Raw genomic sequence first — 23,921 nt, forward strand, 5'->3', positions numbered from 1 at the left:
TCTGTGCTTCCTGACTAGAGGGAAAAGAGAACTGATGAAGCCAATTTCTTTATCACCGAGAAGCTAAGGGTAAGTGAGTGGGTTTTATTTGACCTCTTACTGAAATGCCAGCATGCGGTACAGTCAGGCTGTCCTCTGTCCTTCATACCCTCCCCCCATGCATTACTTGTGTTGCTGGCTGGTGATTTCTAGCTACTGTAAAGCCTGATATGCATGGTTGAAAAGTGGCAGATTTCTCCCCAGGCTGCTTTGCCACAGAGGCAATCAGACACCCATGCTCTGTCTGTCCGACACTTCACAGGTGCTTTAGGAAAGGAAACATACTGGTTAACTTAGTTTCCACTGGCTTGCTTACTGTCTGGAAAACAGACATTGTATGTTGTTAGTATAATTAGCCATCCACCCAGATCAATTGGTTTTTTGACTTTGTTTCCTCAAAATGCAGAATAGAGTATGTAGTAAAATCACTTCCTTTTTTTCCCTTATAAGAAGTTCCAAACCCAGATTAAAAAAAAAAAAAAAGTGGGTGTGTAGGATCACAGAAGCAGCAGGTGTGCTCCAGGTGAGGTCCCTGGGCGGGCATAGGCTGCTCTGTGAACAGAAGCCAGTGCAGACCAGGAAGCAAAAAGAAATAATCAGTCTGCCCACACTGGAGGCTGAGGAGACACACAGGTCAGCTTGGTTAATCATTACCAAAGAGATAAGAAAACCCCATCACAAGCATAAAGAGCTGAGAAGACTGCCCAGAATAGATTAGATTTTCTGAATGTATTTTTGCTGTGTTAGAGGAGGATCCATGTTCTTCTGCTGTTCCAAAAGTTCAGCCCAAAGGCAGCTCGTGTGTTGCTTTCCTGTTCTGAGGAGGAAGTCAGAAATTCCCTCCACATCTGCTCTCGCACTTGAATTCTCAGGTTTCACTTCTGAATCAGAAGCTGCCTGAATGAGTTCTCAGCAGTGCTCGGAGAGGAGCTTCCAGCTGTGCCACGAACGGTTTCATCTTGTGCCAAAGGAGGAAGAGGGAAAGAAATCCTGTAAAATACTAAGATTTTATGGGGCAAAAATTGCTTTAAGGATATTTCAGCTGTGAAAAGTGAAAGAAGAGGAGCAGTAGGAAGACACAAGGAAACAGAATGGGAAACTTCTGTCAGAAATACTGCACCTGTTTGGAGCCCTGTATTCCTTGCTTATTCTCAGGGAAAGAAGGTGAGCGGGAAGAGGATGTTGGCCAGGTCTTTGCCAACCCTGCTGTAGTAAGGATTGACTCACAGGCAGGAGAGAAGGACAAAGTGAATAAGACAAAAGGGAAGCCCTTACCTGCACTGCCTGGACAGCATTTGATGAACACTTGCAAATTTGTGGCACTCTTCAACTATGAGGCTCGCACAGAGGATGACTTGAGCTTCCAAGCTGGGGATAAGCTTGAAGTGCTGGACGCATCCCATGAGGGCTGGTGGTATGCTAAGCTCCTCCTGCCAGAAGGGTCAGTCTGTCCTGGCCGCAAGCTCCAGGGCTATATCCCTGCCAACTACATAGCTGCTGTACAGAGCATTGAAGCTGAGCCGTGAGTAATCCATGTAATAGACACTGCAGCATCTTTTCTGTGGGGTTAAGTGGGTTTGGAGCAATCAGTTGGGGTATTTTCTTTTTCTGAGTAGTACTTTGTAGCAATGAATGTCCAGTACTGCTACCACTGACCGTCTGAGTCTGTGTGTGTGAGGAAAAGACACTGTGGTTGAAAGAAAATTAATGTTAAAAGGCTGAGTGTTGAGGGATTTGTGGTAATTTAAATAATATATACCCCAATGAAGAAGCATTTGTCAATATTCAGGCTGGTTACCACTGTGATGGTTCCTACTGTTATTTGTGTAATACCGATTGTGGACCAGATGCTTTCAAAATATGACCCTTGACCCAAACAGCCCTCAACCTAGCCAGTTGCAGACTTATCATTTAGTTACAGTTTCAGGAAGTTCCACATTAAATCTTGTTGCAAATGATAGGTGAGTGTCTTAACATACAAGTTTTTTTTATGGCTTGTTTCTTCTCTATAAGCAGATCACTCTCAGGACAAGGTTAACTGAAGTGTAGGAAATGGAAAAAGACTGCATAAAGCAAAGGAATGGACTGTATTTCTTTAAATTCCATAGGGTTTCACTGTGCAGCCTATGTTCTGTTCCTTCAAAAGTGATCTGACCTTATTTACCATTCAGAACAAAAGAAGAAATCACATGAAATCAGTTATTTGGCTCTCTTGTGAGGATGAGTAGGGTCTATGTTAGTCTGGGATGCAGAATTACTTTTGTATGCTGCAATCAGAGGCAGCATGAAATAACACTGACTTCCACACAAGAGGTGTGTTTTGGCAGAAAATTATTGTCTTGGAAAAATACAGCAGAAATAGCATTATAATTCATTTATATTTTAAGGAAACGATATTGCAGATTTTCAGTTAAATATCATCTAGACCTGAAATATCATCTCCAATCTGATCTGCCCACTGTACTGCCTATGGCTAGGAAAATTGGCTCACATATGATTATGCCCACCTTTTATGCACTGTAGGATTTGTGAAAGAGAAATCTTAGAGCAACTGTAAGATTTCTCTCAAAACTGAAGACCTTAGTTTTCAGAGTTTGACCAGCTGTTGCTACTTCTAAATTCAGGCAGACAATACTTTCAGTGGTTGTGTTCAAAAGAATTCTTCCAATTGCAGAAATTAATCTGCAGGGAAGACATTTTCTGAACTGCTAGAGAAATGATGGTAGGCTCTAATTCAACTCACCTTGACCTTTGCTCTCTTCCAAGAAGTAGTTTTATTACAACTCATCTAAGATTGCCACTTGCAGTTAATACTTTGAGAGTAATTTTCCTCAGTTATACAACAGAATCTCAGATTTTAGGCTTCCTATTATCATTCTATATCTTCAATATCGTATGTGGAGTTAACTTTTGTAAAGTGCTCTACTGCATAACCTTTTTTTTCTGTATGTATAATCAATTTTATTTTCTTATACTCTTTTTATATACCTTACTCTCTTTAATAATCAATACTCAGTTATGAGGAAAGTTTTATGTAGTTGGTTGGTTGGTTTCTTTAGTTGTTTTCTTTTTTTCTCCATATTTTTAGAAGAGCAAACAGGAGGAATGGAGAGCTTTTACAGCTATCAGACAAAGTAATTTCTCCAAAGTATTTAACAAGTTTTTAATTTCATACCAAAACAATTCTGGCTAGACCTACTGTCTTTTCTCACATTTCCTTCTAAGTCAGTTGGTTGCAGTGACCTTCAACAAAAATAAGTATGCAACACTGTCTCCTGTCAACCTATACAGATACCTTTCCCTATAATTGTAGGTTGGAAAGTGCCTCTGATTTGAATGTTTGAATCAGTCACCTCAGCTCAAATAAGGCAAAGATAAAGTTAGACCAGTTTGGTTAGAGCTATTTCCTGTCAAGCTTTTCACCTTCATGGTTATGATTTTTAGACTTGTATCTAGTTGAAATATTTCTTGCTACAGGTTCCTCCATGACCTCCATTTCACCCATCCCATGTATTTCACACCTCTATTATCCTATTGAAGCAGTAAGAGCAACAGTTGTGATGGCATTTTAAAGGATTAACCCTTTTTTGCCTAAATTACAAGGACAATGAAAAATATATTACAATGTCTTTTTATTTAAAATTCAATGTTTAATCACATCCTGGGAACTCGCTTGTTTAGCTTGGAGAAGAGAAGGCTCCAGGGAGACCTCACTGTGGCCTTCCAGTACTTGAAGGGAGCGTATAAACAGGACGGGGAAACAGCTGTTTACGAGGGTGGATAGTGATAAGACAAGGGGGAATGGTTTTAAACTGAGACAGGAGAGGTTTAGGTTAGATATTAGGAGGAAGTTTTTCACTCAGAGGGTGGTGATGTACTGGAACATGTTGCCCAAGGAGGTTGTGGATGCCCCATCCCTGGAGGCATTTAAGGCCAGACTGGATGTGGCTCTGGGCAGCCTGGTCCAGTGACTGATGACCCTGCCCATGGAAGGGGGGTTGAATCTAGATGATCAGTGTGGTCCTTTTCAACCCAGGCCATTCTATGATTCCATGATTCTATGATGATTCTCTGCCTGGAACTTAAATTTAACTTCTTTCACCATTTCATTTAAGTTTTAATTCTCTCTCTCTTTTGGTGTTGGCTGATTGCTTACAGACATGATGTAGAAATCTGATGAAATAGGATAAGTTTCAATTTCATCTTTCCATCCTTCATATTGTTCTTCTTGGTCCCAACATAGAACTGATAGAGAAAGATTCACAGTCTCTGTCATGTCAAAAGGCACACTTCTAGCACCATCTGGCTTCTGGACAACTGCAGATAGAATGTACATTTTAGTTTACTTCTCAAGGATAACGCCAACTTACTAGATCATGGAAAACTGGCTATCCTGTTTAGGGAAACAGATTTGATAATTACAAAAATTCCCTAGGTCAATGTCCAGTGCACATAGAGGGATTTATGAAATTAGTGATTTTTTCACAGTTTCTGAGTCTCAACTTTGTAAATTAATGTCTGTAATTAAGCTAGGCAAGGATGCACATTTGCAGACAATAACAAGTATTGATTTGATGACAATAGATCGTGAGCATCTAGTACTCAGGAAGGGATGATCTTTCAAAAAAGCGACAGAGTAAAATATGTAGTTTGTTATCTCCTTACTGACAGCTCAGTATTAAGATAGGAAATATATTCAATATGACTTGCACAGCTTCGGTAGTAGAGGAAAAAGTAGCTTTTAATCTTTTTTTTCCCTGGATATATTGAGGTAGTCTCATAAATTTTTGATGTGCACAGAGATCATTCTGCTCAAAGACATTTACATTGTCATTTTGCACGTTTGTTTATGTTTATAAATCAGAGATTTATATATTTTCTTTAGCAGGTGAATATAGATTACAAAGTAGGTTCTCTTGAAAAGCAACTCATATAAACACAATCTTTTTTTCATGACGAGTTCTTGGAAAACTGGGAAACAAAACAATCTGACCATGTTCTTTAGGAGCTGATTTCAGGATGATTTTATATAAATTTTCAAAAAATATTGATACTCAATACGTGCATGGATAACCCCATAAGCTCACTTAAATAAAGGGATGTAAGGACATGAAATATTCTATAAATTATGGAATAACAGAGTTGTCAGAGTCACTATGTAAGTTTAGTCCGTACATGTTCTCATACAGAACTTACATTGCTTTTCCTAATCATTTCAATTTTGCCTGTACACATCAAGATTGTTAAGATAAAAGTATATCTAGTCCTTTTTAATTAACATTTTGACATAATCTGTATAGCAGAGCTAGTTAGGGATTGGTAAATCCATTTGGTTTTGTGTTGTCCATCCTGGTAGAAGATAATACTAGGTGATTGTTTACTCCCTGCAAGTGCCGCAGCAGACCATTTTGTCTCCTTACTGAAATGTCTGGGATTCTTTCCTTGGCAAAGAGTGTGACTTTGCTTCCTCTGTACTCCTTCTGTTATTTTGTTCTATAAACAGGAACCATAGTAACACATTCACCTGCCCTTATTTTATTACTGCCACTTGTTTTAACTAAACAAGAAAAAGACATAGTGCCAATAGTTATGTGCAGCAAATACAGACCAGCTGGACAGTTAATTTTAATGAAGAAAGATAATAATTAAAAGAAATGAAGAAAACTCTTGGAGTGACATGAATTCTTCTTCTATGGAGGAAAGGTAAAGCGCACTTAGAGGAGTCTCCCTCTCACCTGCTATCCCGATGGACCTGATGACTGCTTATTGAAAGTCAAGTTCATTCCATATATTCACCCAACATTACTGACATAAGAGTGCTGTGCTAAGTAAATTCATACAAATTCCTAGTAGATTAGGTCAAATAAGAGTACCACAATTACTTTTAATGTTTACTAATTTCAGAATCATTCCTCCTTTCAGAGAGGTTTGTTGTATTGATACTTCTCAGCTGGTGGAAACTGAGTCCTTGACCTAATCAACAAAACCTTGCCAGTCAATTCCACAATGAGTTTCTATACTATCCTTTCAAAGCAGAAGTAATTTATAGGTTATTTTTGTTAGACTCTGTAATTCCTTCCTTTCTGTGACTTGACTTTAACTCTTTCGTATGTTGAAATGGTCTGAATCACCATGTATGAACAGGAAATCATTCACTGTGCTGACCTGTTTAAAACTTTCTGCAAATTCAGGCTTGTGGGGTTCCTTTCATACATGTGGGTCATTTTTCAAAGTAGCTTTTACAGCTACAATGGCTAGAGGCTGCTTTTGAAATGAAAGCTTAGATTTTGCTGAACAATTCAGAATTCCAAATGTGATCCTCCGTGGTTTCAGTGTGTTCTCACTCTATTGCTCTTATAAGTCCTTTCTGTATTACCATGCAAATTCTTGAGGACACCACCAGAAACAGCAGTAACCCTAGCACTGACATGGACTTATAAAAACTGTGAGACTAAGGAACATGTGTTAGTGGGCAGCATCAGTGGTAGGTGGACTGTTGGACTAGATGATCTTGAAGGTCTTTTCCAACCTTAATGATTCTATGGTTCTATAATTCTTGGTTCATTAACAGACATGCCTGTCTGTTGTATTTCTCATGTTATATTTCTCATGTTCTCAGAAGTTGTCATGTTATGTATGAAAGCCATTCTTATCCAGCTTTTGGTAGAAAAAATCATTTATTGCCAAAATATGCATTTATTTTAAATAATGGAAATAGCTGTATATGAATTCATGAAGAATTCAGACTTCTCTTTCAATGAATGTATTTTAGGTATTCACTTGAACATATATATGTGCTTCTGTGTGTGCACATGTGCAGAAAGAATAGAAGACTGATGTTCTCAAGACCATGCAAAACAGCTTGGAGATACAAGCAAGGCCAGATTATGCTTTTGATGTTTTCTTCACCATGTGTTCAGAGCATCTGAAATATCTACCTAGAGTTTTGAATCACTGAGTGTTTTCAAGTGCTTTTCTTGAGCTTACTTAAACAATTGAATACTGAAACAAGACCCTAAATTTTATCAATTAGCTCCACTGGCCTTGTCTCAAAATTGCCATGCTATCTTCAAGCGTATCTCAAACATTTTCTTCAGCTATGCTTTTTTTTGTTAACTATACAATGATAGCCCAAAGGAAACTGTTCACAGAAGTATACAACATGTCAGATTTTATCAAGTGTCAGCAGTATTTACATGTCTGTGTGTAATGCAGAAAAGTTGTAGCACTGCTCAAAAAGATCAAAAGGATTCCGGCTTTGTAGATGAGCAGTTCATACAAATTTGTCCAGTTTAGGCCATCTGTTTCCTGTCAGTATGGTATTCTAAATACATACATTGTCTGTTTAAATGGAGAAATGAAGAAATCCTTTCCTACCTTATCTTTATTTGAAATTAGGGTGTACTTTATGCATTATAATTAGTATATAGTAGTTTATATTACCATGTTGTGAAAGATTTGACAGTGAATCGTGTCAAGACCTGAAACAATATCCTGAAAAACCGAAAAAATAGGCACTTTGTTTTTTTTTATGGTACCGTGAAACCCACATGGCCCTTGCAGCATGTCTTTGAAAAACATGGACAGTATCCCAGTCAGAAGAACTTAACAGTCTTGTTTGATGTTTTTTTTTTCCTTCAGATTCAGTAGAAATAGATGTTGTATGTTCTAGCCTAGATTAGTTGACTTTGAGTGTTGTTGTTAGTACAAACATTCTCCAGGTAGTGTACAATGGTTACTGTTTTCTCTATAGTTGTCTTTGGCAGTTGTCTGTGTAACAAAGCACAGAACTGTGCGGAGCTCACTGATCTCTGAACAGGTTTAGGAGGGAAAAATAGTAACCAGAAGCTCAGCCAGACTAAGAAGTCCTAAAGAGTACTGGTTTTAAACTATCTAGGTCAGATATCTCTGTGAAGAATTGTTTTGTAGTAAGTGAAAAGCACTGTTGGTCATAGAAGACTGGGGCTTTTCTTACACATGTGTGGGAGCTGTACTGAACAGATTAAATCATAAAAGCATACAAGATACCCTAAGAGGTCCAACCGAGGACTTCTCTCTACCAGTTTTTCTGTTTCAGAAAGGATCTTACAAAAAGTGCACAATCCTGTCCACTTTTGTTGTTGTTGTTGCCTTTGTACTTCAGCAGAGGTTGGAACGTTTATATAAGCAACATTAGAGGGTACATCACTGCCATGTCTATGTATGGACCTAATGTCAAGTCTATTTAGCAAAGGCATAAGTGTTGACATTGCAGAGCTCTTTATTTTTGTTTGGAGATGAAGACTAGGCTATGAAAAAAAAAAAAATAAAGCAAGAAAGCAAAAAACTAAAACCAACAAACCAAAGAAAAAAAATCTCTCATCTCTACAGAAAGTTTTACATTCCTAAAGAAGTTGTTGGCTTTTCTTCTCCACCTGGTCATTTTTTAGTGTGGAATGACTCAAAAAAACCCCACCGACATGCTCTCAAAACTAACGAGGCACAAGAGGAAGTAGCAGTGCTGTGAGGTTCACCTGCACATTCCTTTACAAGCCACACCTGCCTATCTCTGTATATCCTAATGCTCATGAGTCAGCCTGTGCTGCAGACGTCACTTACTTTACTATGAGAAATTTACTGTTAAGTTCATCTTGGATCCTACTGAAGATAACAGAAATTAGACCAGAATGTGTCATGCCTCTTGCAAACATTGCATTGAAGACGCAGCCTTCCAGTAGCCTGAGTTAGATAATACAAAATTTACTAGTACATTTTTTTAAAATAGATTAGCAGAAAATATGATTGTTCATGTTTCACATATTTATTTGTAATACAATATTTTGCTCCTTTTCAAGTCATTCAAGTAAAGTCCACATAGCAAAGGAAGAATTTATTAAGTGATATTAAAATAATACAAAATATTATTACGTTTACTATTTACTTACGCGTGTAAGAGAAAAAAACAATATGCAGTGTTTCTCAAATAATATTCTATGAAGCATATATAAGGACATCTTGTATTAGAGCTTGACAAATAAGTAATTAAGCTCCTTAGTTAAGAAACTTGTTCTTCGTGGGAGTTCTTAAATGTTGCTCAGGTTTACACCTTGATACTGCATATGAAAGCCATAAAAGCAACAGGAAAATAGAATACAAATTGACAACTTTGTAGTTTTCAATTCTCCAGATATGCTGAGGATTCATCTGGAAACAGGTCTGTTGTTTTTTTTTTCTTCAGAAGATCAATCAAAATATTGATCATGAATAAATTTCTTCTGTTTATCACTTAAATTAAATAAAAATATATTTTGCACACTTAATCAATGAACATGGAAAAATAGAGCAATGAATTCAGTAATAAGAGATGGATCCAGAAAGGACTGCACTAATTGACATTTTCTTTATTTCCGTGCGAGTTACTCTCTAATCTGTAATTTCTTACATTATAGACGTATCTATCTGCAATAATGTTGGTAAGCATTTTTGTTAGCTTTCTCTCATTAAAGCAGATACATTGCTAGTTTCCTGAAAAATAAATATATGTATATATACTTTGTATTTATAGCACAAGCAATTTTTTCAGCAACATTTCAAGCCTTAGCACAAAAGAAGAGAAAGAAAAAGCTCTTGAGGCTTACATTTAGGAACTGACATATACTGCAAATTTCAGAAATGATGAGAACTCCCCAAAACTTAACCTCCCATTGGAAACTACCAATCACTTTATTTAGCAAAAGTCTCTGTGAAGATATGCAGAAGGAGTCTCTGTTGCTCTGATGTTATCTGGTCAAAGGTGCTATACAGAACGGACAAGCTTGGTTGACACATGGTAAGGGAGGTGGTGACGAGAACAAACCTAGTCAGTGACACTAGTTGATAACAGTATGTGGCATCAGTTGTGCTAATTGATGGGCCTTCAAGAAACAGGCAACCTGGGACTTTGCAGGTGATGAGATGCAAATCTAGAGGTCCAGGAGAGTTTGGTGGGACTGTGCCAACAAGTGAGGCAGTGTGCAGGGGAAGGATGATGGGGAGGCAGAAAAGTAGGAAGAGGTAGAAATGGGTGTAAAAGGGCCTGATTGTGAATATAGTGTGCTTGTGAACCTGGGGAGTGCTGTCCTGTGCACCACCATCAGTGACCCTGATGTCTCTGCCAGTCTCTGCCAGCCCAGGAAGAGAAAGTGATGAAGTTGTTTGTGCTTATCTTCTATGTGAGTCCTGCATGTGGGAGCTTTTGAAAGTAGAGCTTTCTCTGTGACCATCTGTGTGACTGGCCACATCTCTGTTCTCTGCGTGGATAGTTACTAGTTTTCTGAATTTCTGTTAAACAAAAAACAAAAAACAAAAAAAAAAATCAACCTCAATCTTGCTCTAATTTCAGAGCAAAAATGATTAAAAAATCATGCAGGAACATACACTGATGCTGAGATACCTTTCTGATGTAGTGTTGTGCTCTCTTATGAAATAAACCATATTTGTGCATCTTGGACTGATAATACATGCAGATGCCACACTGATATGGAGTTGGATGTGCAAGCTTTTCTTCTGGAACTCAAAGGTATCTTTAGAATGTTACCCACCTCATCTCTCAACCTCGAAAGGTTACCCTAAAATTAGTAGACAACTTTGTAATAAACCTGTCATCCATGTGTAAGAGATATTATATCAGGGTAACAGTATTACACTAAAAGAGAGTAGGTTTAGAGTAGATATGAGAAAGAAATTATTTACTGAGAGGTTATTGAAACAGGCTTCCTAGAGATGCTGCTGATGCCCCACCCCTGGAGGTATTCAAGTTTTATGTAGCTTTCAGTGATCTAGTCTATTGGAAAGTGTTCCTGCCAATGACAGAAGCACTGGAACCAGGTGACGTTTAAGGTCCTTTCCAACCCAAACTGTACTGTCAATCCATGTTCTTTGGCTTGGGATCACCTTAGGGTGCCAGATTGCACAGTTCTTTTCTGATTACCCTTGGAAACTGAGTGATCTGATCATTCTCCACTGAAAACTGAAATGAAAGAGCACAGAAGTCTGCTAATGGCAATAGGGTGTGGAAGTATGTGCCTGTGTGAATGCCCAAGAGAGAGCTCTGGAGAAAATCTGTGGACAGAGAACATCAGCATCATTAACAGCCATAGAGGTCTTTCTGTCCCTGAAAGCTTCTCTTTTACTTCTGTGCTGTTATGATTTTCCTTGTTTGAAAAGAAAATTATTTTTCAAAAATTATTTTCAGAAGAAAATCAATTCAGTGCTTTTCAAGGCTGTAATGTTTTTAGTCAATGTATGATGGAAAATTTTCTTGTGCTTTTGAGTTTCCCTTAATGTTAAATCAATTGATGCTATTAGTGTTCTCTGTACTACTTTAACATTAAGGCTACCTTGCGGTTTCAGCTTTGTTCCAAGGTTTTTATGAATAGCAGAGTTATTGTTACATTTAGGGAATATTATAACTGTATATCAGTACTTTTGTTCAGGTATATGTTAACAAATGTGCAGAGATACTATGCAAGGTTTTATAATGCTATTTTGAGAATTGGGCCTGAGGAACACTTTTGGTTGGTTGATTGGTTGTTATTTTTTTTTTTAATCAACTAAGTGGCTATATTTCACACAAAAAGCCCAAGACAATGCCCATTATAGACAATGGTAACCTTTCATTTATTCCAAAGACAAGTGTTTTAGAACAAGTTTAAAATGAAATAAAATCCTTATCCAGGTTCAAAAGCACTTCTGGGAACAAACTTCAGTAGTCAATTCCCTGTCATTACTGAGCTAAAGATGTGATGGTTTGTTGACCTGAAGGCTCTGTCTCAGAGGCACGATTACTTTTGCAGCAGCCACACTTTTCCCCAAGAGACACCCTTCTCAAATACCTGGAGGGGCCAGTGGAAATCTTTGGTGAAAAAGGGAAGGGCTGTGAGCATGGAGTGGGTGAGCCTGGAAAAGAGAACACTTTGGGGGGATCTGATCGATGTGCATAAGTAACTGAAGGGAAGTTATCAAGAAGATGGGGCCAGGCTCTTCTCAGTGGTGCCCAGCTACAAGATAAGAGGCAACAGGTAAAAACTGAAACTTGGGAGGCTCCTTCTGAATATGAGGAAGCACTTCTGTACTGTGAGGGTGACAGAGCACTGGAACAGGGTTCCTAGGGAAGTTGTGGAGTCTCCTTCTTGGAGATATTCAAAAGCTGCCTCAAAGTAATTCAGTGCAACATGTTCTAGGTGTCCTTGACAGAGCAGAGGGTTGGAACCAGACGTTCTTCCAACCTCAGCCATTTTGTGATTCTGTGAATGTGTTGGTGTCCATTGGAATGGACTCAAATATGGGGCAGTGTAGGGGCACGACTTCATCCCTCCCCCATCAGCCTGAGTTTGAGGGATGTCTCTTTAGTACGGTGTTCACACAGCATGTTGATCCTGGGGCATGCTGAGGTATGAGGAGAAAAACTAATGTGGAATGCTGCAGATTTCAGCCAGAATGATGCCTGCAGATATCTAATTCACAGACAGGGTTTGCCACAGAGCAATTGACAGGGTAGCTGGAATCCATCAACTATTAAAACAGGAAAACCTGGAACACATACCACATTCATAGAGTTTGAAAAATGTTTTGCATCTCTCCTTATTCTGCTGCCCTAAGAAAGAATTTTCATTTCCTACAGGCTTTCCTGTAGGAGTCATGACATCCTTGCTTCAGACTCTGTTTTGGTTTGTTCCCTGAAGCTGGCGTCAGAGCAAGTTCAACAACACATTTGCAGCACAGTCTCGTTATTATCGAGAAGTGAAAAATTAACATAACATTATGCATAATCTCTTTTAACAGAATTACACACCAGTGTCGTTATGTCCTACTGCAGTACTTACTAAAATGGTGTATACACAATGCGTCACGGACCTTTGTCTGACTAATCTTTGTATTTATGTTTACAAGACTATAAGTTTGTTCTAGACTGTAAGAGGAAATGACAGCCTCTGTGGTGGATTTTACCACACTCACTGTTGAACATTACCTTATCCAAACATTCCCCCGCAATTCTTTACTGTAAAAGTCCCTACAGCTCTGACAGACCGAGTCTTTCGGGCACACCTTACTATTTCCAACAAAAACAATGACAAAACAAAGCAATTTCATAGACCACAACAGTCTTCAGGTGCCTAGAATACTTTTTTGATACCCCTGCTGCCTTATTCTCATGGCTTGAAAGTGAATGTAGGATATTGTTTGGATGCACTTCTTTTCAGATAATTTAATTATTTCTGGAAAAAGAAAAAAAGAAAAGAAAAGGAAAGAAAAGGAAAGAAAAGGAAAGAAAAGAAAAGGAAAGAAAAGGAAAGAAAAGGAAAGAAAAGAAAAGAAAAGAAAAGAAAAGAAAAGAAAAGAAAAGAAAAGAAAAGAAAAGAAGGAAAGGAAAGGAAAGGAAAGGAAAGGAAAGGAAAGGAAAGGAAAGGAAAGGAAAGGAAAGGAAAGGAAAGGAAAGGAAAGGAAAGGAAAGGAAAGGAAAGGAAAGGAAAGAAGAGAAAAGAAGAGAAAAGAAAAGAAAAGAACAGTTTATATTTCAATAGAAACTCCATTTGAGAATGGAAATAAGAAACAACTTTAAATCTGAAAATCATTCAGTCTGAGTGCCTTCAAAAATAAACATAATATTTTGTTTAGAAAACACACAGGGAAGTATGACTTCATTTTCTTTCTTTTTTCTTCTCTCTCTCTTTTTTTTTTTTCCTAATATTCTTCAGCTATCAGCTCTTATATTTTTCATCTCACCACTTAAAAGCAGGTCTACAATAAATCTAGTATTTTTGGAAAAATGCCAATCCACCAGCTACAACCTGTTAACAAGAACGCTAGCAAAAAGTTACCCAACAGCTAAGAAAAAAATGTGATATGTTATTTTCCAAAACTGTGTATTCCTCTTGTAATCATTATTTTATTAAAACTTATGATATTGATCTGAAAGTATGGAAAGTAAAGTGGAACTTAATATACATTGCCCACAAAATGTCATTTTCAAAAATACAGGTAGATTTTTATGTACTTGTGTAACATCAAATAGTTAAATGCTGTTGATTTTGATAGAGCTCTTCCATTTCGATAACACAGAAATGAGCCTTTGTTTTTTCCAAACTATTCATGTGTTCTGTGTTTTACCACATCGAAAGAATATCTAACTTACTCCATCCACTGTCACTGTTAAAAGACTCAGAAGCTTCTGGTCTGTCACAAAGTACATATGGATAGTCTTCATTTCGCCTCTGATAAGCTACTCAGCAACAAAGATCTGAGCAATAAGTATGACTCAGATCTTTATGTATGAAGCAAGTGTATTGAGGTTGCGTAAGATTAGAAGTGCTGCCCTACCTAATCGTCCCTGAAAACCTGAATTTCTTGTTTCCTTGGAGGAAATTACTTTCTGAGTATTGTAAATAAGTAATCAGAACTGAGCTGTGTCACTGCAGAGGTACATTTTAAACATGTTTTTATTTCAAGTGTTGTCTAAGTTAGGAACTTTATGCAGCATGCTAAGGTTTTAATTCATTTCCATATATAGACTGTAGAAAGCTGTTACTAACATTTTTAAAGTCTTATTCTGACTCACTTGTTGATGGCAGTACTTTGGAAAGTAAGATTTAAAGCAATGTATTTAACATTGAGCTTTAGTCAACACATTACTAAAATGAATAGTAAAGTATTCTCTTTGTGAGTACAAAAGTGAGTGATGAGATGAAGTTAAGAAAGAAAAAGGGGAAAGATCTGTAAAGAGCAGCACTTATAGTGGGAGTTCATCTGTGAAACTGTTTCCCCAAATAGGAGCAGGATAATTTGGAGACCAACATTTCCTGAGCAGTCTAGGCAGCAGCAGGTTATAGATCCTGAACATTAAAAAAAATCCTCAGCTTTTTGTGTCTTTATTTTCTCTTCATCTTCTGTTAGCTCCAAGTTTCTCCCTGCTTTTTCTCCATCTCCTTGATGGTATTTTATGGTCCTCTCTACATTCAGTTTTTAATATCCTGTTTCCTGCATCTCTCCTACATTGTTCTATGCATTCCTTTACCAACAGTTTTAAATTCCTTTCTTTTATATTTTGTCCCATGCATCCTTCAGTATCTGATAATAAATGGCAATGAGGGATACATGGTATTACAGATAATCCCAGGCAGGCCTGTAGAAGGTAGCAAGGAAGCAGGGTTTGGTGGCTAAAAGAGCTTAAACCCAAGTTTAGATTTTTCATATTCTGCTCACTCAAAAGGCTGAAAAACTTGTACTGTGAGGAGAGGCTGAGAACACTTTCTTTATTCAGTCTGGAGAAGAAGAAGTTGAGAAGAGACCTCACTGGTCTACGCAGCAGCTTGGGGAAGAGAAGCAAGAAGTTACGAGTTCTGATCCCACTTGGCAATCAATGACAGAACACATGGGAATGGCACAAATTGAATGAGAGGAGGCTCAGACTAAGGATTAGGAAAAAAAGTCATTATGATGAGGGTGGTCGAACACTGCAACAGGCTTCCCAGAGAGATGGCTGATGCCCTGTGATTGACAGTGTTCAAGAGGTATTTGGACAGTGTCCTCAGTGACTTCTGTTTAGCACTGAAGTGGTCAGACACTTGGACTGGATGATCTTCGAAGATCCCACCCAACCAAAGTATGCTATGCTATGCTAAGCTATGCTATGCTATGCTATTCTATATTAAAAGTATATGTTTTTTGCTCACAAAGAAAACCTTGCTTCATACTAACCAGGCATTTGGAAATAAAATTGCACTTCATGTATTGTAACCGAACAGATAACAATTGTCAAATTCTAATGAGCCTTCTTCTCAGCACAGAGAGGACGCACTGGGGGCTCCCTTAGTAAACTTCTGTTCCAGCCTCTGCACTGAATGTTTACCCACAGCAGACTGCAAACCTGGCATGGATTGAAAGCTGGCTCAGCAGCACTCTTTGTCCTGCTCAGAAAACAGCAGTGAAGAGTGGCACATGCAAGCCTGTTCAGGTTTCCATGTGCTGAGTAAGGGCAATGATTACAGGATGGTCATATGATGAAAGGAATTAAATAAGAACCCAGAGGATCTGTCTCTCTTTCTCTCTCTCTTTTGCTTTCTACACACCTCTCCTTGCCTTATGTGAAACAGTTCCTGAAGTTAACAAATATTTGTCTCTGACCACACTATTACATACAATACAATTCTGAATTCTCTGAAAGGTAGGCCCTAGGCATTTCAAATTGGATGTTCAAAATTAGTAGGATTTTTTTAATGATAATTCCTATTGCCTTGATCTCCTTTTGTAATTTTTCTCTGCTGTAAATAATATTTACAAACAGAAGTGCCACAAAATAAATGAATGAATATTTGTAAAGCATGCAAATATTATAATCATGAACACTATAATAGAGGTTTTTAGGAAATTAGCCATTCATGTAATTTTAAAACTTGTATTGAGAGCAGAGACTAAAATACACAGTAAGTAAGCTCTATCTACGCACTGACAAAACAAAATACAGGTTAACTTCTCAGTGAGCACTCATATTCAACCTGTAGGAAGCAGTGGATGTAGCCATGTTATTAAAAGTGATATACTGGATCTTCCTGAAGATGGCTGAGTTGACGCCATGAAAACAAGATGAAAACTACCATCTTCTTACTTCAGAATTCTTGATTTTGCATCTACAACTTTCTATGAATGTAGATGTTGAGGCATTTAAAATATATAATATAGGCCACTGAAGATTTTCTTAATTTGTTTTAGTTTTTAGCTTTCTGCATTCCACAAGAAAGTGCAATATATTTGGTTCCACTATATATAACATAATGTATTTTTCTTTATTTTCATCCAAGACTTTTGCTATAATTACAGTGATTCTTTGTTCTCAGTCTCAGAAATCTTCTCCTCATAGCTTAGCACTATCAATACGGTTAACATATTACAGTTAGTGTGCTGGAGAGCCAGCTAATTTATTTGTCATCATTGTTTCTTCTGTAACAGATTTCTGAGCAGGAATCATGGGTATGAAAACAAACCCTCCAAGTTGCTGAGATTTAGTGGTATCATGAGATTTACCCTAATATGAGAGTGTATATTCTAGTTGCAAACACTTAAGAAAAAAAGAGAAGTGAGATGCCCTTATGCCACAAAGTGCTGATCAAGGCTAGGATTATGCTGTCAGTTTTAACATACGTAGTACTTTTGAAAACCAATTTCATGTGACTAATTTCCTGCTATTTTTTCTGTTACGCCTCCACAGTCTTTGAAAGATGTTGCCATGCAGTCCTTCTCTACTTTACTGATGATTTGGCCATCAGGATTTTCCTTTTTAATTGAGCATTTGTAAAATTCAGAGTATGTTATGGACCTCTGCCTTTTGCTGTATTTTACTTCCAGTCCTCGAATGAAAAACAAATAATCCACTTTCATCTCAGACACAGCTAGTTATTAAAACAAATACAGCCCCTACAGATATGATGCTGTGGAGCTGATTTTATCTTTGCTCCTGTGCATATTAAACGTAGGTGACGGCAGAGAATAAAGGTGGGGAGCTGTTCTCTGATGAGCTCTACTGATAGTGAGGGTCACAGTCTGAACTTCCACATCATTTTCTGTGCTGGTCTTTAGTGCAGCTAACAAAGAGCAGACAGAGGTCTGGAGAAATTTTCACGAAAGCAAAGGATTACAGCTGTTAATTTAGATCTTGGTGAGGTCTCAAATGGAGATGACACTGCGAGTCTTTAGTTATGAGCTGAGAGTTTCTGTCGGAGTGAATTTGCAAAGGGGTTGCCCTAAGAACGGGTATGCTGCCAAACAATTTCTCCAATAAAATTTTTTAGCTACATTCAGGTTGGGGGGGTGTCGTTGGCTGTGGTTCCTCCCATGCAAAAGCAAATGGTAGAATTAGGAAAGAGGTGAGTACTAGAGTTGGAGAGAGGTGGCACTGTAGCCACTCAAAGAAGGTGGAGGCTGTAGAAATGTGTCTTTTCTCAGGACATATTTGTCTAGTCCATGCCAGTATCTTTGGCTAAGGCTTGGCCCACATCTTGCTTCAGAATTAGGAAGGATACAAATCCTAGAGCATTAATTGGAATGTGGCAAGAAAAGGGGCTTGATAAGGCTTATATCGCATAGTGAGCAAATACTTTGATTAATTATACCCCCTAGAGCACTTTTTCCTCTAAAATGCATACTTTTAGATAAAGTAAAATGTTAAGCCTTTTGAAGCATAAGCTCTATCAATAGAAATAGAAATAAGTACTTAAACCTTTTTAAAAGTAACTTTAACTTCCATTTATAATGAAAATAGACATTAAATTTGGAGTACTTTTGTTAAAATTGTGAATAGCAAATTAATTTATTTGCTTTGAGTTTAAAGGGTGATTTTTATATGTGAAGAACTGTTTTTGGTACTGGATTTTTATTATAAACTCAGTGACTTAGGACTAAGAATATCATATTCAAAGGGAAAAAATCATCCCTCTGTACTCAAAACTGTATCAATTGAAATTCTTTAAAGTCATATTGTTTGCTAGTTTTCGGTTGTTATTCTTGAATACGTATATTTAGAAATTTCTGAAAGATTCTAATTTCTAGTTTTCAGAGCAGATAAATTTTCTTCAGGATTTGGATGGTGTCAAACTTGTACTCCGTCCTCTCAGTGCTTTGATGAGAATGTCAGTCAAGGATTTGAACACTTATTGATTACTTAGTTTTCTAAGGTAAATTCATTAATTAATTAAATTGATTGAATTCAGATGTTTACTAATTAAAATAGCTACTAAAGCATTCTAGCTTTTTAATTAGGTTCTTTTCCTTGCCAAATATGTATCAAGGCCTATGTTATCCAAATCAACTTTAAGTCAGAAGGCAGGAATGTGGTCTATAGTATCTGTGTTTCGTTTTCTTTTGTTAATAAAGCATATCTGGCATACGTTAGTACCATCTGTTTTACCTCTTTTTATTTCCTCTTTATTCATACAAAAACATTTATCATTTCTTATGCTTGCTCAGCCAAGGTTTCACCCAGTGTTCTGATTTATTTCCTTCATTTCTCTTGGTGCTTGGAAGCATTACAGATACTAAGATAATTTGTTGATGACTCTTCCTGTACTTTTCACTAGCAACTGACAAATCAAATAGCTGGGTAGGCAACTTATGTGTCATGTGATACACTGATTTATCTTAAAAGTTTGCATAATAGGTTTATCTCTGATTAATTTAAAAGGAGTTTGCTTGTGAGTATGTGGCATAATTTTGATAACTATATATCACCATTTACTTCGAATAAGGGGCAGAGCTAATCTTGGAAAGTACTTCGTATGCTTGTTGGATGAAAGCTGAGTGCCGTCCCAGTTGAAAATGCTGACTCATTCTTATTTCAATTAGATTTACACTCAGCACCATACAGCAAGAGAGCTAACTACTTTCCTGTTGCTTGCATAAAACTTTGGAAACTACAAGTGTTAGTGATAGAAGTCTTGCAATTACTTTGAAAGGAGTAGACAGGAATATTTTTCACAGAATATAGATGTTCTGATGTTTGCAGTGACTTGAGAGTTTTTTGTTTGTTGAACAGCAACAGAGCTGAAAAATTGCCAGTAACTCATCTGAGATATCAACATGCAAGTAGGATAGGGAAGGTCCTAGCATGGCTGACCACTAGGAACCTTGCTGCATCTCTGCAGCTTTGGTGAAATTTGACTTTTACAATATCAGGATTAAGTGCTTATTTGCATTTCTACATTGTTCAAACGGCATCAGTTGACTTGGCATCATTTTCTGTTATGATAGCATTGGAAATATTTCTTGGTGAATTTTCCTTGAGACAAGACCCGTCAATCACATTCAAATTTTCTTTTTCTTGAAATCATTACTACTTTTCATCAGCTTCAGAATCCAGACTTTACTCAAATGCCTAAGCATGATTTTCTAACAGTGAATTTCTATGTTGTTTATAGGCTCTTTTGTAATCTTTTCTTCCATGGTATTGGAATTCTAATCAGCATACCACAAATTATCTTCTAGAAAATACACAACAAGTTCATAAAACCAAATTGTCTTTCTAGTATGTTTTGCTGAATGTTAAAATTAATTGTTTTTATTTGTTAAGATGGTTTTTTGGACCAATCAAACGAGCAGATGCTGAGAGACAACTGTTGTATCCTGGAAACCAGGCAGGAGCCTTCCTAATCCGAGAAAGCGAAAGTCTAAAAGGCGAATACTCACTTTCAGGTATATTTTAGTTTTTCATCTTAACCTATGTTTTAAAATTTTCTCAGTTCGTTTGGACTTCTGCATTTTTGTTAAGCAGTGTACATGGAAATGAAATCAAAATCTGTGATGATATTTATTTCCTAGGAGATATATAAAGAAAACATTGCAAGAGTCATTTGAAGTTTTACTAACTTTTCTTTTATAGATCTTCTTTATTAATAAGTTCAGAACAAAAAACAAGGTGGTTAGTACTTCCAGCACTTTCAGTTGCCTTGAAATAAATAATGGTTTCGTAGTTTAATGCCAAAAATGCCTTATTGTTCTACACCTTGGTTCTGACTGGTACATAAAATAACAATTAAACACATCATAGCAAATGTCTTGTGTTTAAGAAAATGAGATTTCTGTTGCCTTAGCCTCGTGCTTGCTTGTTTTCAGAGGCAAAATGATAGAAACTGTTTCAAAGTTGAACTTCAGAATCGGTTATACTTGATCGAAAGGTTGCTGTAAGCATTGGTAAGAAGAGTTATAATGATTTTTTTCTTTAAATATATGTTGAGTCTGTTATTTTGATCCAAAAGAGAATACTATTATTTTATTTTCTTGCATATATATACATACCATCCTTTTTTTTTTTTTTTTTTTTTTTTGTGATATATATTTCTGGTAGTAGATGGAAATGATTATAATTGGTTCTTTTCTATGGATATTTTTTATCAAACCTGTCTTACCAATGTGCATCAAGAGTATAAAGATGTTCCTCAGACAACGACTTTCTACGCTCAAACTTTCTAATGTGCTCTACATTTTTAATCCTATAAGACAATAAAGAATCTTGATGTCCATGAATAAATTGTGGATGCCTCATCCTTGTAGACATTCAAGGTCAGGCTGGATGGGACTCTGAGAATATCTAGCTGTAGGTGTCCTTGTTTATTGCAGGGAAGCTGGACCAGTTGTCCTTTAAAAATCCCTTCCAACACAAATGATTTCATCTATCATCATTCTATAATGAATTATGTCAGCAAAAGGAAAGGCCTCTTGTATAACCAGACGCTTTCACATTTGCTCCTCTTCTGCTTGGATGTTTATGTTAGTCACCTTCTAAGCATAACTAAAAATGTATTAAGAAGCTTAATGAACTTTTGACATAGTCTTGGTTTCCCTTTCTGCATCACAAGGAAAGTGTGTATGGCTGCACTGTCTTGTGGTAGTATGGGAAGGTTGCTTTTTATTGCAAAGCCAAGGGAATATATGTTCCTTATGGATTGAAATAGAGAATTTACAAAATAAATGTGATATATTCTGTTCTGGGAGAGTTCCTTCCACATTTTTCAGCTGGCCCTCAAGGAAGTTTGCTCTTGCTAAGAAGCACTGATACGAAGACTAACATAAACAAGGAATTAGATTGCTCCCAAACTGTGACAGAACTGACTCACTGTGTGCACACCCTTTTATCCAAAGATTCTATTATGGCCACAGACTGTTCAAAATGCTTTCCTTCTATGCGCTAACGTTTCCTTGTCTTACATGGTTTCAGCTTCCAGTGAACTGACTTCATTCAAGGACTGGGCTAGACCTGTAATAATATGGTTAGGAAGGGAAGGATAGCTATGCTTGTTTTATCTGTTTAAAGCTGGTGCTTGAATACATGACACCTTACTAAATATTGGTGAAAAATCTTATGCTTGTATATCTAGGGGATGGAAATGCATTTTTTTTTAAAAAAATATTACTATTCTACAACTGTAGCCTACTAGAAAAAGTTCAAAATCTTAATACCATAGCCTGCCTTCCAATTACTCCAAGATGAAGGCAGTAATACCTTGTTTACAAATGAAGTAGATTAGAAGAAAGTCAAAGGGAATGAAAATAGATATCAGTCCAGCATTTGTGGTGGGATAAGACCATCCTTTAATACTGCTGTTCATTTTTTTTTCCAGGAAAGATATTAGAAGGTATTTGATTTTTATATTCAATTCAACTAACTAAGCTTCTAGCAGACTTTTTCCAGGTTTCTGTGTAATCTCCTTTGGGAACAGATTTGATGATGGCTTGTAACAGCAAGATATCAAACCATCAGTTTGGTTTTCTTCCATGCTGGTTTGGTAGATGAAAGAACATGTAAAGAGCATTACATATGTGGAGGTGAGGCTCCAGGTACAGCAGGCAGCCCTCCTTCGAGTACAAGTGTGGGTTGTCCTCTGAGCATGCAGCAAGTGCCATCTCCTATTTATTAAATATTTGTACTCTTTCAGGCATAGAAAGAAAATTAACTCTGACACAGTCTGTAGACAGTGAGTATTAATGAAACAATTTACTACTACTGCTTGACCTTTTAGCATCTTCCCAGGCTGGAATGTAATTTAGCCTCAACATGCTACTTCATCCTGAAGAAGTTAAATATAATAAATATGCTGCTTACTAAACAGACTTCACTGAATGGTGCCTGATGTGTGTTATGCTATTTGTTCACTTCCAATGTAATAATATACATAGCGGTTGCGATATTATATATCCGCAATCCCATTACTTATATCTACTTTGAAAGATCTAGTACATGATCTCCCAAAAGTCAATGTTGAAGTGAACAGTACTGTAGGAAGAGGTAGTTGGATGGAAAGATGTTTAGATCCTCAGATACTAAGAAATTAGCAATTTTTCTGAATCCCTCTTATTTATTCCATCAGAAGTTACCAAACCCTCAAAGCTGAAGTGCCAAAACACTGTTTTCATGAGGAACATGAGGAATAGGGATTCAGGATTAAGGAAGTCTTTGATGTCTCTGTGGTAGCAGTTATACTGACCAGGGAGAAATCACAACTTGGTATTTTGGGATATATCTCTAATATCTGTTTCCAATTTTTTTTCTGCACAGAACCCCCCCAAAACAAACAAACAAACAAACAAAAGCCCAAGACCCCATCCTCTGTATGACTCATTGAGTTTACTCTTCCTGCTATTGCTGCTTTGATTTCACTTCAGAGAAGATCATGATTATGGTTAAAGAGTGATAACCTACCTTTCAAAAGTCTATCAGAAAGCTTTTTTTTTTTCTTTTTATCTCTGTCCAATCTTACATTTAAATATAATAAATCTAAAACAGAAAAGAAACAGAAAAGGAAAAGAGATTCTTACCCAAGCTTCCAAAAACTGATTTCATGATATTCATGTTTGATATCACACTCATATTGGCAAAATATAAGAGATGCAATGTTTATAAGAAAAACAAATGGACATTTTTAGAAAACAAACAAACAAAACACGAAAAAAGAAAACAACAAATCAATGAACCCTGCCTTTCATTAAAAGGACACTTTTCACTTCTAGCTAGTCTTAATGAGATAACTCATATTTTGTAAAAGATTTTAATTATAAATAACTATTTAAATTAATAACAAAAAGTGATGTTCAGAAAGCTTTTCCTTAGCTGAGAGTAGTTAAATGGAAAGCACATCAAACTAGATCAGGCACTGTGTTGCTATAATTTTAAAGTGTTTGACATTTTAAAAATAGGTTTTCCCATTTTAAAAATGCACATGTTATAGACAGATTTTTATGTTGATGACTCCAGCATCTGGTGTGAAATATATTAAATTTTAAACATGTTGGTGCCATCGTATACATTGCCTCTTTTTAATTAAAAGCCATAATTTAGATGTGCTCAGCTTAATTGAGTGTCATTGCCAATGATAGCAGGAGAC

At 36.8% G+C, this 23,921-nt stretch overlaps 1 protein-coding gene across 1 annotated transcript in view; it reads left to right on the forward strand.

Annotated features, from left to right (window-relative positions):
- Nucleotides 1–745: 745 nt before the first annotated feature.
- Nucleotides 746–23,921, forward strand: part of FRK (fyn related Src family tyrosine kinase) — a 47,269-nt gene continuing 24,093 nt past the window's right edge. Inside the window, exons 1-2 of the mRNA XM_419779.8 lie at nucleotides 746–1,561; nucleotides 20,114–20,235. Coding sequence (XP_419779.3) covers nucleotides 1,131–1,561; nucleotides 20,114–20,235 — 553 coding nt within the window. The 5' untranslated portion in view covers nucleotides 746–1,130. The remainder of the gene's footprint in view (nucleotides 1,562–20,113; nucleotides 20,236–23,921) is intronic.

Source organism: Gallus gallus, chromosome 3 (genome assembly GCF_016699485.2).
Source record: "Gallus gallus isolate bGalGal1 chromosome 3, bGalGal1.mat.broiler.GRCg7b, whole genome shotgun sequence".
Lineage (NCBI taxonomy): Eukaryota > Metazoa > Chordata > Aves > Galliformes > Phasianidae > Gallus > Gallus gallus.